We start from the raw sequence: 14,290 nt of genomic DNA, 5'->3' as shown, positions 1-14,290 counted from the left end.
TATAGCATAACATGTTATAGCAGATAACTTGCGTTAATCTCACTTTTATGGATTACCTGTAATTATTTTGTTACAGCATTATGGTTTAGTAAAGAGAAAGATCAACCTATTGAGATATAGTCCATCTATATATTTAAATAGAGCTAGCTATATACTATTTACAAGAAATATAAGGAACCCCATGTAAAGGGGAAAATACAGAACTGGAAAATTGACTACTGGGGATGCCACTGAGCAGATCCTCAGCAACCTGCAGATAAAAAACTTACTACATTTACGCGAAAGAAACCCCAAGTAAAGGGGAAAAAGATTATTGGGAACTTGATTACTGAGATAGCCAGTCAAGAGTGAAGCACTCCTCGGCAACCTGTACAGAGAGACCTGGTACAGCCTTCTCAACATCTTTCCATTGACAAAAAACTTCATCGTCACAAATTACACAACGTAATGATTCAAGAAAGGTTAGAGCGTTTGGCAAGCTCTCGATTTGAGGGCACTCCCGCATATCAATCTTCTCTAAGTTTTGACAGCATCCAATGGCCTCAGGGAGACATCTCAAACCAACACATTGCGAAATGTCAAGATACTTCAACTTTACCAGATGACCGATACCCGGGGGAAGCCTTTTCAGATGTGGGCAGGCATATATCCTTAAAACTTGTAAAGCTTGTAATTCACCTAAATCAGATGGAAGTTCATTAAGACTATCACAGTTAGTGATACTAAGGCTCTTGAGCTTATGCAACTGGCAAATACTTGATGGCAGCTTGTTGAAGTTGATGCAATGATCCATTGTGAACTCTGAGAGCTGTGGGAACAAACCAGGGAGGTCTATGTCTGACTCATCTAAGCTGTTTTTCATGTCACAAAGCATTAGAGATATCTTTCGCAAGTTATTGAGAGGATTTGTGGAGTCAGATAAGTGAGTGACGGATATCTTCTCGAACCAAAGGCTTCTCAAGTTAGTTAAACGACTGAAGACAGACATGTTATGAAGAACTGCATTGCTAGCACTGTAGTTTATGATTATCAATGCTCTTAGCTTTGGTATGTTCTCTAGGAAAGGAGGCAAGAAGTACTCAGACGAGGCAAAATTGAGAATCACTACTTCAGCTTTTGGGCAATCCATTCTGAACCAGTCCATTTCTCCCATTTGATCTGCATTTAAAAGAAATAATTTCTGTTTATACCACAAGAACAAAGTTTTGATTATCAAGTTATCTGCACTAACCAAGGATCGGTAATACCTGTATGCACAGAGATGACTCGTGCATGGAATGGCTCATCCACATTTCTTTCCCATTCTTTTGGCAACCTCGTGTCTCTTCTCGGCATGACCAATCGCCTTCTCTGATTTACCTCATCACGATTGCTCATATGAATTGCTAGGTCTCGTAATACATCATGCTGAGACACCGATATCTCATAGTAACTTGTATACATATCTCCAGCTCTGCCACATGAACAACACATTAAAGTCTATCAACACATTGATTTTTCCCATAAAAAAATCATCTTCTAACAAAAATTAAAAGATTGTTCGAGGAGATCTGAATCCACAGCTTACCGTGCATCTTTGACTAGATTTAGGAGATTTTTGTCTGAAAGGTCAACAAGAATGTGAAAAGCCTCTTCCTCGTCAATGTCATGTAGCTCCACCCACATGTTAATTAGAACATCAAGAGGAATCCTTTTGTCTTCTGGGAAAGCACCCAAGTCCAGGAAACACTCTCTCACCTTCTCAGGCAAACAGTCGATACTCAATTTCATTCGCTCAAGCAACTGCAGTTCATGAGACTCGCAGACAGGTTGACTTCGTGATAATCTGTTTTTTGCACTTGTCCAGAACATCTCAGGCTTTCCTTTTAATGAAGATCCAATGACCTTAAGAGCCAAAGGAAGCCCTTCACATTCATCCACAACCTAAAAGTCCAAGAACCTTCAGTTAACGCTCAAGTATAACTAGAAGTTTTTGCAAGGAAAACGGATATGCAGCCAAAAACATATACTAGTACCTCTTTGACAAGCTTTTGATTGAAACCACGCGGAAAGGAATTGTGTCCAAAAGCAAAATGGCAAAATAATGACATAGCTTCATCTTCCCTTAACAACTCTAAATCATAAATACAGTCAATGATCGATGGAGGAAACTTGATGCGGGATACAACTAGGATCTTGCAGCCGGGGATCTTGAAAATTAGTGGCTCTAGAACAGATAGAGACCAAACATCATCAAGAATCAAGAGTACCGGGGATGCAGATTTCATATTCCATTGGTACTGCAGGTTCCACTGGGGTAACATCTCCCCATATCCATAACCATGGAGATTGCACCCCGATATCTTTTCCCAAATCATTTTCCTCAAGTGCTCCACATTTGGAGATTGAGAAACAGTGAAAAAGAAAATCCTGTCCTTGAAATAACCTGGTAAAACATGGCCAGACACCACCGTTATTTTAAAAAGAAAAGGTTGTTTACGACCAATTTAGACTACACTCCAATCAACAACTTGGAAATGAGAAACCTTTTTTGTGATTACTTACTATTAACTCGATCATCAACAATACAAAACCTTAAAGTAAGAGAAATGAGAAACTTCTTTGAGATTAATTAAGTACTTACTTTTAACTTGATCATCTTTACATATCTCTTTCGCCAAGGTAGTCTTGCCGCTGCCTCCAATTCCACAAATCTCAAACACACCCCTATTCTGTTCACCCATCAGCATCGCCTTCACTTTCGTCTTCCCCAACTCAATCCCAGCACCCAAATTTACAAAACTATCCTCAAACCATTTCTCATCCTCTTCCATTCTTTTCACAGCTTCCCCTAAACATCCTCCTCCACCGGCACCACCACCACTATCGTCAACTCCTATTTTAATAGCTTTAAGCCTATGCTCAAGCACATCAAATCTCTGCTCCATGTTAAACCTAACATGATGAACATCAGCCAGTACATGGGCTTGCATTGTAACTTGCATGAACCTCGTTACTCTTTTCTCGAGCCTCTCCATTTTCCTAGCCAACTGTAGGTTCCTGTTATTGAGGCAATAATATAAATTATGTAATTTCTAACAACTTAAACTCTTAGACGGGGATCATACAATTCAATAACCTATTAGAGCAGCAAGGGGTCCAATTCAACTATCCAAAAATCAAAAATATTTGTTTCACAAAAAAGAATCACACAAGCAGACAGATTCAGAATTTAAATTTACCAAGTTCAACTTTTAAGATTTTCAGCATTCAACTCATTGTAATATTAAAATAGGTTCAAATCTAAATATTTATTTTATTTTAGTAAAGTTTTACATATATATCTATACTCCGGGTTGAAAATTATGGGTGAGACATAAAACTCCATCCATTTCATCAATTTACTTGGCCACTCATCACTGTACTTTTACACACGTCCATTTAAAGCAAATCAAGAGAGCTTTAATCCCTCGATTCGTTTTACTTGGCTCATATTGACTTTGTCACATATGAAAAAACATTTATTAGGAGTTTACTTTACTATACTAGCCTTATTAATTATGTTCTGTAAATATAAATTTGACTATTGGACGAAACGATATAGGGTAGTATTGAGCGAAAATGATAACTATTCTAACAAGAGGGTGAAGTAAAATAAAATGAAGGAAATAAAGTTAGTTTGGTAAAATACTTAACTCTAACTAGAGAGTTGTTGTATCATATCAACGGGGCTAAGTAATATGATAAAGTAATTAAGAATATATTATCGCTAAAATTGTTTAAGCTTTTTAGATGAGATGATGACACACCTGTACATATTCCATCTACCGGAATGGAGAACTTTTCCGGCGAGTTCATATCCATCCCTGAGAAGTTTAGAGAAATCATCAATCTGATTTTGACGTATTTGTGGAAGTTCAACACCTGTTTGTTTGATTTCTTGGATGATTGGGAGGAGACCATTGATGCTGGTTATGAGATTCTCAGCGCTTGAACGGCACAAAGTGGATTTTTTAACTATGGATAGTAAGTATTTTATGAGTTCAGTGGCGATTTCGCCGGCGAAAAAGTCCGTTACCGCCATGTTTGGGAAGTTGGAAGAGACGGGAGTTTGATTTTCATATTATGGTTGAAGAAGTGGTTGAAGTTTTTTTTGAGTGATGTCTATTGAGCTTATTATGAAGTACTATACTTCGTGGGGGTTTGTGAAATGACGAACTTAACCCTCTCAATTTCTTATTTGGGAAATTTACACAATATGTTTCACTCTAGTAGTACTCCCTTGCTTATGATTAAGGAAAAATTACTTGAAACCACACCTTAACTTTTATTATTACTTAAAATCTTATCCTATTAAATTAATTATAAAAATCCTTTCTAACTCATAAAATCATAATATTTGCTGATACATTACAACCCACTCTATTTTTGTACCTCCTACTCCTCAAAACTCGCCCAAAATCATGGAGAAGTAATTTTCATCAACTCAGCAATTTTGAATTTTAACCGTGTTATCAGCCACTAAACTACTTCAACATTCAAGTTTTAACTTTCAATTACAACCTCCATTAGCTTTCTTCTTCAAATTTATAGGAGGTAAGTTTGTTTTCATAATTTTTTTGATTACAAAGACAGTGACTTTTTGTGAAAATAGATCGAAGTATCGTAACTATCCGACTATGATGAAGAAACTATGGGAGATTGTTGATAGTGGCAATAAGAAGCATATTGTTACATCTGCGAAGAGGAAAATAAAGCAAGTTTAAAAAAAAAAAATTATCAAAGGTATGAATTATGAATTATACGTATTCTTGTTAACGTAATGTATCATATGAATAAACAAGTCTTCAAATCGAAAATTTTGATAATAATATAGATGCGTTGCAGATGACCACATTGTATTCGTACATATTTGTTTGTTCTGATACATCAAAAAATTTAGGCATGATTTTGGTTCTTTTTACACCTGATACATTCAATAATATAATATGTTTGATACATAGATCCAAGGTTAATAAGATATTGCATGCTTTCTGACGTATAATTCAACCTATATGTGATTTTGGTTCATTTTTATACCTGATACATTTAATATACTGATTATGATTCATAGATCTATTTTCTAACCAAACTATTGAAGGCGTGATTTTGGTTCTTTTTACACCTGATACATTCAATATAATATGTCTGATACATAGATCCAAGGTTAATAAGACATTGCATGCTATCTAACATATAATTCAACCTATATGTGATTTTGGTTCATTTTTAAACCTGATACATTTAATATACTGATTATGATACATAGATTTATTTTCTGATCAAACTATTGAAAATTTTATGATACATAAAAAGATTTGTATGTGATATGGATTTCGCATTCCTGATACATTAAACTTTTTACATAGAAAGATATATATGGGATATGAGATTTGTACTTCTAAGACATCAAATTCTTATATTGTGTTTAATTTTTTTCTGAATGCAGGGGGCGAGATTTTTTATGATGAACATGGAATGAATGATTGGAGAAGGAGTTAGTTTTGGAAGATTATGATTGATGAAGCTTGATTTGACTATTCAAATTTCAAATAAAGAAGTTGTTATAGATTTTATGTAATTAAACAGCCACAATCTTAAATTGAGTGTGTTAATTACTAAATTGTAGTCACTTTTACTTGTTTTTTCCTTTTTTTTATCTTCAATTAATTAGTTAGTAATATATCATAAACTTATGTATAGGAGATTAAATAACGTATCATATCTGGGATATCACGTAATTAATATAAAAGTTGGGAGAGAGAGTAATTAGATAACAAAATGTTGTGATTTATGTAAGATGCCCTATAATTAATAGGGGTAACAAAAATAACACCATAGTAGTTTGATATAATGAGGTTGGAGAGGATAAAGTGTATGTAAATTATACGTACTTAACTTAAAAGGTTGTTTTTAATAGAACTTTCAGCTTAAGACAAAAATATTTGTTTCTAGTAAAAAAACGTAATGACAATATAATAGACAATAGCAAGTAACAAAAACAACAGCTAATAGTTCAACCAATACTACAATCAAATTGCATGAAATAATAGATAGCAACAGAAATTGAAGAGCGGGAGACTACTAGAGTAGTCCTGTGACTACTAGTATGGATGCAAGGCAAAAATAGGGGGGAATCTTGGACAATGGAAAGAGCGATATCAATGGAAAAAAGGGATCAGATAAATAACTTACTTCATGAATCTCTTATGAAATCGCACTCGTGCCTACTAACCAACTTCTATCCTAATTTGTGTGATTCACACCTTCTTATATAACTCAGTAAGCTGTAACTATGAAACGCTTTATCTAATAATTTTTTTATTATAATTTTTCGGTCGAAATCTGCTTCTTTTGAATTCATCGATTGTCAACCTTTCACACCTTCCAAGGGGAGCAAGGCGGATCTACGTGGCGGTGAGGGTTTCACCCGAACCCCCTCAACCGAAAAATTACATTATATATATAAAGTCAAATTTAAATTATATGGATATAATATATTTAATGAACCCCCTCAGTACCACTGAAATGTAGAGCTCAATGGTCAAGGGGGTTCATTTTGATGTTTGAAGTCAGGTGGTCGATTCTCACTTGCAGCATTTTCTCCTTCTCACTCCTTTTTCATTTTGCCAATTGGGTGTTGATTAACAGAAATTAATTAGCCCATTTAATCTATTTGTGTGTTTTTATTATTTAATTAAAAATTATTTATTTATTCTAGTATAAATATTGAGCCTAAAATATTTTGTACAAATTTTTTATATAGTTGGGATGAAAAATATTTCAATACATATAATTTTTTTGATGCTTTTAGTACTAATTTAAAGTCATAGCTAGATTTATATACCTCCCTCTCCCCTCTCCCCCCCCCCCCCCCCCCAAAAAAAAATAATTTTCCCTCTTTATATATATATATATATATATATATATATATGTATATTTATTTTTATATGTTTTATGCTACGTTTGTCAACTTTTACAGATTATTTTATCGAATTAAATAGTTCGTTCTTGCACTCTAAATAATAAGTCTTTTTCCTACTTAACCTAAACTTTTTATACTCTAGGATGTCTCCAAGCTTCTAACTTAATTGGTGTTAACTCCGTTGCGACTCCCATCAACCAAAACTAAGTCATCTACAATAACATACACATAATAATTCACCTTGAATTAATATGAGTAATATAATAAAATTATTTTTTTATTTATTATTTTTTAAAAAGCGAGTCAAGTAAAATATGGACAAAGTAAAAAAAAATGATATATGGAGTAATATTCTTCAATTTATGCTCACTTGGACAATAATATTATTATAGCTCGCAAATAATAGAGAAAATGTAAACTTTATTAAAAAGGATAAATGAAGGCTAAATTTAATCCAAATCTTTTACATGAGACATCTACCTCCCTACAGTCAACCATGCTCCGTAGGTTTCACTATTTTTACAATAGTGTTTACACATTATTGTTTCTATTAAGGCAAGCAATGCGTCTATTTTGTATGGACACGTATTGCATCAATCTTGTAAAGATGTGGCTAGCCACCATGACAGATTTTTTATTCCCCCCTATTTTTATTTATTTATTAATGATTATCAAATGTAGTTCTTGTTCAAAATCCGTCCACATCTTCATAACTTGAAATTTTATACACAACCTCCTTAAATTATTTCTAACTAGTTTAAATAACACGTTTATAAAAAAAAAATTCACAAAAATCATGTATTTGAGCTTTAAATCATCCCTTCATATTCACTTAAACAGTGAAATTATCGATCTCACTTGAAACCAGACTAAATTTTATAAATTAGTATTCTAACATAATTTGAACTCACCATCAAAGAATATAGATCGGTGAATGAGATTGCTCCATCCTTAATCAGAGATTTCGCTTTCGAGTCTTGTGTATGAAAAAATCTTTGGTAGAAAGCGTTTTTCCCGAATGAGCCCTGCGCAGCGCGAATCCAAATTAGTCAGTCAGGTTCATTGTTTATCATTCAGTATAACACAATTTTCAAATTATCGAATTAATCCATACAATTCTGTACGTAAAATAAATTGAACAAAATAAAGTCCACTTTTGCTGAAATATGAACTTGACATAGTTTACCCACCAACTGCAAGTCTATGAGCAAATAAAACCACCTTCAAGACTTGAGCATATTGACCAATTTTCATGTTGCTTACATATATGCCTGTTATTTCAACACAATTAAAAACGCAGTCCACCATAAGTAATAGTAAAACAACTAAAGAATCTGTCTGCAGTAGAAAGTTGAAACATCAGAAGAAGGTTCTGATACACTGTAGTTTAGGTTGACAGATACCTATAATATACTAACAGTTACTATTCAATAGTATAATTTTGATACATGCTATTTTCATCAAAAGTTCACAATACCTCAACAACTCCGTAAACTTGCCGGTAATTTATTTAGACATGCAAATTCTAATATATTTCAATTGAGTGTCTAAACACGTGATAAAATATCTAGTAGAAGCACTTTATCATACATTCATGTGCTCAATTAAAATAAATTATTATTTGAGTGTCTAAATAAAATTTAATGAAAGTTTGATACAAGGTCGGCTTGAGGGTAAGGCTTCTGAAGCCAATGCTTTAGGCCTTCAAGTTTTTGGGAGCCAATTTTTTAATAATATGTCAGCTATTTTAAAAAAAATGAAAAATATATGTAGAAACACAAAATTTACACTTCCCCTCCTAAATAACTGATGAATTTCACCTTTTGCGAATTAATTTGATTAGTTTTAAAAGCTAAATTCAATATATTGAGAAAATGTTAGATATTCATAAACCATACAAAAAAAATACTACAAGTTGAATTGCTTATCAATAATAAAATGATGAAAAAAAATACATCTCGAAATTGGCTAAAGTATATACAATTTTACTCTCAATGAGCGAAACATGATTAGTATGTCAGAATGAAACGAGTATAATATACAAGAACTTTTGAAATTATGAACGACATTGTTGTTGAAAAAATTATGATGTAATTGTGAGAATTTGACTTTAGGACATCAAATTTTTTGAGTTGTCCCTACTTTGAGATGATTGTCCTTAATCTTTTACCCTTTACAATAAACTCCATCTGATCATAAGATACAGATCTCATACAATTTGCTAATTTGAGACTCAAAAAAGTGTAATCACACCACTAATTACAAGTCTATCACAAATTATAACTGTATCGATTCTCCAAGACTTAAAGATATTGGCACGATTGAGCTTGAAAATTGGGTCCACATTCAGAACGCAAAAGTTGAAAATTTGTGACGACGCTTATACTATTATTTTAAAATTTTTGCTTTATATCTGATACTCGCTTTGAAATTCAATTTATCAAAATTCCTGTCAAAAAGTTTCACTTTAATAAAAATACTATCTATCAAATGTTGTGATGAATAATAAAGCCACGCCATACTAAAATAACGACAAAGAAAAACAATGCATTTACAAATGGTTTTACTATAAATGTGAAACATGGAAGTAATAACTACGCAAAGATATTGATAACCTTTCATTGAATGATTGACAGAGACATATATAGCTACTAAATAAATTTGACTCGAATTATTCATATGGACCAATCCGAATTCATGTTAATATGAATATGTAAATATATAATTACTCAAACTTATAAGTTACTATAAATAGATACATTGGTTAGAACTTTGTTTCTGAAATAATCTCTCTACTTTTAAATACAAATAAGATATACATACACAATATCCCCTTGAGACCGCACTATCATAATTGCAGCCTAAACATATAATTTGACAATTCATTACACATCTCACATAATGTATTATATTGAATAAATGTTTTCTTTAATTTTTGGTTTGAGACAAATTAGGATACTAAAAATAGAACTAAGGAAAAGTACAGTTAAAACCTTTCTCTACAGTGACAACGTTTGTTCGAAACTTTCATGGCTACATAAAAAGGTATTTTTATATTCGTCTATCGATATTTGACGTTCAGATCTCATTTAACTAGTTGTTATTAATAAAAGTATGAATATAAAAAAGACAAATATTAGTATCATTTTCCTCATGGAGTTATGAAATAATCAACGCGCATCATTTAAATATAATTTTTCTATATTCGTACTTGAAATTTACTATGCACATGACATTAATGATAATTATCATAAATATTTTTGATATTTTATTTTATACATAATATATTTTCTTATAAAATATTACTATTACATAGTTTGAGTACACTGTTATAGATAGATAATTATACAAAAAATGTATTACTATAATAAACGTTATTGTTATTATTGATAAATTAGCATTATAAAGAAGTAAAATATAGTATGAATAATTGATTCTAAAGAAAATTAGTCCACTATAGTAAAATTAGTCCATTATAGTAACGTTATTGTTACTATAATGATGTGAGTCCTTAATTCGTTTGGGAGTGAATAGTTTCTTGGAAATCAATTGAAATTAGGGAAAGGCTAGTATCTATTGGATGTGGGGTCCATGGGAAGACCGACCCGGTCAACACGGGTTATGTGGGCCCACCTTACTTGAGGCTTCTCATTCTATTGCTTGTCCCACATTTTCGATTTTTAGTAGTGACAAGGACAATTGTGTAAATTTATATAGTGTACGAATATTCGTTTTTGATGTACTTGACATCGAAACTACTCTCTCCGTCCCATTTTATATGTTGTTATTTAATTGGATACAGAATTTAAGAAATAAATGATAAGTTTATAAAATTTACAAAATTGTTCCTCTTAAAGTTTACTTTTTTAAATGTCTTTTCTTATAAAGTGGGACCCACCAAGGATAAAATAAGAATGATATCATTAAATAGTTACCAAATAAGGAAAAATGGTATTCTTTTTAGGACAGACCAAAAAGAAAATGATGACACGTAAAATGAAACGAAAGGAGTACCATTTAAATCGTGTTTATTGTGCATACACATTTGTAAGTTTATTATTCATTTTAAAGTAATTTTAGATACGTGGAGTCTGAAATTAAATTTGACAGTCTAAGTTCAAGTATGTAAGGCTGAAATTCGTTTATTTTTATGTGAACTTTAGCATATGTGGTTGTATCTAATATTTTTGCTTAGAATTCAAGCAAATATATGATTGTAGTTTAACCATTTTTCTCTTAACTTCACCTATATGTAACTTAAGATATTTTGTTTAGATTAAGCTTAAAAAAACCTAATTTCAAAAGTCGAGTGCCGAACGTTGTACCAAAGTGAATAGACACGCAAAAATGTTAAGAAAATAGGCACAAGTTAAATAGTAGTGTTCAAATTCGATACTCTGTAAAATCTTTACGTTCCAAATATGCTTTGGGGCTCGATTGATTCAAATTCATGTTGAAAAGTCTACTTTAAGGATAAAATACTTCATGTGAATGTGACTCTATTTGTAATATTTGAATTAGAACCTGAAAAACGTGATTAGAAATGAAAGAGTACGTACCATTTTAACACAACTTTTACTTTGAATATGAGAAGAAAATTTATAGGAGGAAAGAGAAGGAATTAATCTTGCACTTAAATGAAGCATTATGGAATGAGAAGCACCAGTTTATAGTTCAAATTCATCTTCCTAAAATTAAATGTTGAACTTGTCATGCGAACTTTGCATTTGATTGACAGTATTTAATAATACATGCATTATATTATGTAAAAAACTATATATTATTTTGTGTAAGATAGAACATGAGTCATGAAATAAGAATGTCAAAATACAAGAATTGCTCTTAAAGTACGTAATTTCTATATAATATTTTACGTATTATTATTTGACTACATAATTGAAGGATAATACATATAATTATCGATTGAGACCAATGGATAAATTAGCTTTATCTCAGTGCATCCAATTGACTTTTCTTCACCATTTGGACATTTATAAGGGACTTTTAAAAAGTTCAAATCGAATACGAAAGTCTAGAAAAGTCATCCCAATGAATAGGCAAATGGTAATGTCAATTATTTGCTATTCCACTCATTTAGTGCAAGATTGTACTAGGATAAGAAATGATTATCCCCGCCAAATACACCATCAATTAGCTAGACCTATAAACTTTATTCTTTTAACTTCTATTGGTGTTTATTTAAATTTTCTTGTTGAAAACTTTCACTGTGTTTGGTTAAATATTTGATATTTACTATAAAAAAAATGATATCACTGCCTTTTTATCGGATTTATACCATTAAATAAAGTGCCTAGCATTTTTTGATTAACGAAAAATGGCCTAAGATGTCCTTTAACTATGTGAATTGGCGCATAAACGTCATCCGTCTACCTATTAGGCCTAAAATGCCCTTATCATCTACCTATTGGCTATTTTACCTTTTTATTTGACAAATCAATTTAAAACGACGAAAAATTAATATTGTGCACTATTTATTTGGTTAATATAGTCAAAAGGAAAGGCCCAGATTTGTCTGAATCTGAACTCAATACCATCTGTCTAGTTATAATGTAAAAGTTTATTACTGCAGAACCATTGCAGGTCTCATACTACTACACCATGATAGTTTTCGTTACTCGCACGTTAATAAATATTAATATTAGATGAAACACCAGGTCACATTCTCATTACAAGCTTGTGAGGCATAATTTGAGAATATTGTGAGCTATGCTTAATTATTAGGTTGATAGTATTATCGATGGCTGAAAATATGCAATACTTGCTAAAGCATTTTCACAGAAACATGACAATAAGCAAAACTGAGATTGAGAGGCATCTTGTTAAATAAAAAAGCAAAATAGCCCAAATAAGTAGACATGAATGATATTAGAGAAAATTTCAAAAATAGCAACTACAGAGCTTTAATTGTAACTTTATAGCAACAGTTTCATAATTACAAAAAATAGCAAATTATATTTTATATTTAAGTAAACTGTTGCTATACAAATACATATACAAAAAATAGCAAATTATTTACTGTCCTTGTTTTACTCAAATTGGTTGAGTTAAATAAGGAATAATTATCCATCTAATTAAATTTCCATAAATTACTCTTATTTAAATTAATATATTCCTTTTCCAAATCAAACTCAAATATGAAAGATTATTATTTCCATGATCTTCAAAATTTCAAAATATCATTCTCTTATATCTCTAACTATTTTTTCATGTTAATTTTTTTCATTTTTATTATCTTTTTTTTTTTTTAATTTTAATTTCTTTTTCTTTTCCATTTTTTTTCTTTCCACTTTATTTTCTCTCTTCTACTTCTTTTTTTTTCTTTTTTCGTTTTCTTTTTTTTGTCCTTTTCTCATATATTTTTTATTTTTTTCTTCTTTTTTTTCTGCTTTTATTTTTACACTTCTATTTCTCTTTCTTCTTATTTTTCCTTTTTGCACTTCCTTTTTTTTTTTGAATTTTTATTTTTCGTATTTGTTTTTTTGTTTTTTGTTTTTTGTTTTTTGTTTTTTACTCTTCTATCTCTATCTTTTATTTTTAAAAGACAAATATCTATATCATATATACATATTCAAAAAAATATACAAAATGAATAGATATACAGATCTACATATGTATTTACGGTAACAAACATGCATATATATATATATATATATATATATATATATATATATATATGCATATGTATTTATAGAAATACATATCTGACTCACATGTATAAATAAACATATAAGACACAAAATCTCTATAACAATAATGACAATTATATACATATACATACAGGTGATAAAAAAAATACATGATACATATTTTAAATAGTAAAATAAAACAAATAAGTACATATGTTACCCTCTAAAATGACATAGTTTGTACAATTTAAAGACAAATTTAACACCGTATAAAATACATATAGCTTTGCATATGTATTTGCAAAATACATACCTGATCCATATGCATATTCTTATTTTATATGAGCCGCCTTTATATTTCACAAATACATATGAAGATATATAGTATAGTTATGTTTGTTACTGTTTAATATGAATATGATATGTATTTTGTAAATATATATGTATGTTTTGTACTGTAAATACATATCCAGATCTGTATGACTATGTATTTTATATGTTTTTTAAATATGTGTATGTGATATACATATTTGTCTTTTCAAAATAAAAGTTAGAGATAGAAGAGTAAAAAAACGAAAAAAAAAATATAAAAAGAAAAAAAAGAAAAAAAGAGAAGTGAAAAAGAAAAAATAAGGAAGAAAGAGAAATAGAAGTGTAAAAATAAAAGAAAAAAAACAAAATAAAATAGGAAAAAGAAGAA

General features: G+C 30.6%; 1 protein-coding gene across 1 annotated transcript; it reads right to left on the bottom strand.

Moving 5' to 3' along the window:
• Positions 1–28: 28 nt before the first annotated feature.
• LOC107867117 (probable disease resistance protein At4g33300) lies at positions 29–4,141 on the bottom strand. Its single transcript, XM_016713228.2, has 6 exons — positions 3,789–4,141; positions 2,624–3,039; positions 2,016–2,425; positions 1,568–1,923; positions 1,248–1,453; positions 29–1,158 (listed from the first exon to the last, which is right to left on the bottom strand). The coding sequence occupies exons 1-6, from the start codon at positions 4,061–4,063 to the stop codon at positions 326–328; spliced, it is 2,496 nt and encodes an 831-aa protein (XP_016568714.2). The 5' UTR covers positions 4,064–4,141; the 3' UTR covers positions 29–325.
• Positions 4,142–14,290: the final 10,149 nt, after the last annotated feature.

Source organism: Capsicum annuum, chromosome 4 (genome assembly GCF_002878395.1).
Source record: "Capsicum annuum cultivar UCD-10X-F1 chromosome 4, UCD10Xv1.1, whole genome shotgun sequence".
Lineage (NCBI taxonomy): Eukaryota > Viridiplantae > Streptophyta > Magnoliopsida > Solanales > Solanaceae > Capsicum > Capsicum annuum.
Note: the sequence above shows the minus strand (reverse complement) of the source record. Positions and strands in the feature narration are given on the sequence as shown.

Coding starts and splice junctions, on each gene's coding strand:
- LOC107867117 (XM_016713228.2), bottom strand. CDS start 4,063: ATGGCGGTAACGGACTTTTTCGCCGGCGAAATCGCCACTGAACTCATA. Junction 1,454..1,567: donor AATCTAGTCAAAGATGCACG/GTAAGCTGTGGA, acceptor TTCATGTGGCAG/AGCTGGAGATATGTATACAA. Junction 1,159..1,247: donor AGTCATCTCTGTGCATACAG/GTATTACCGATC, acceptor TTTTAAATGCAG/ATCAAATGGGAGAAATGGAC.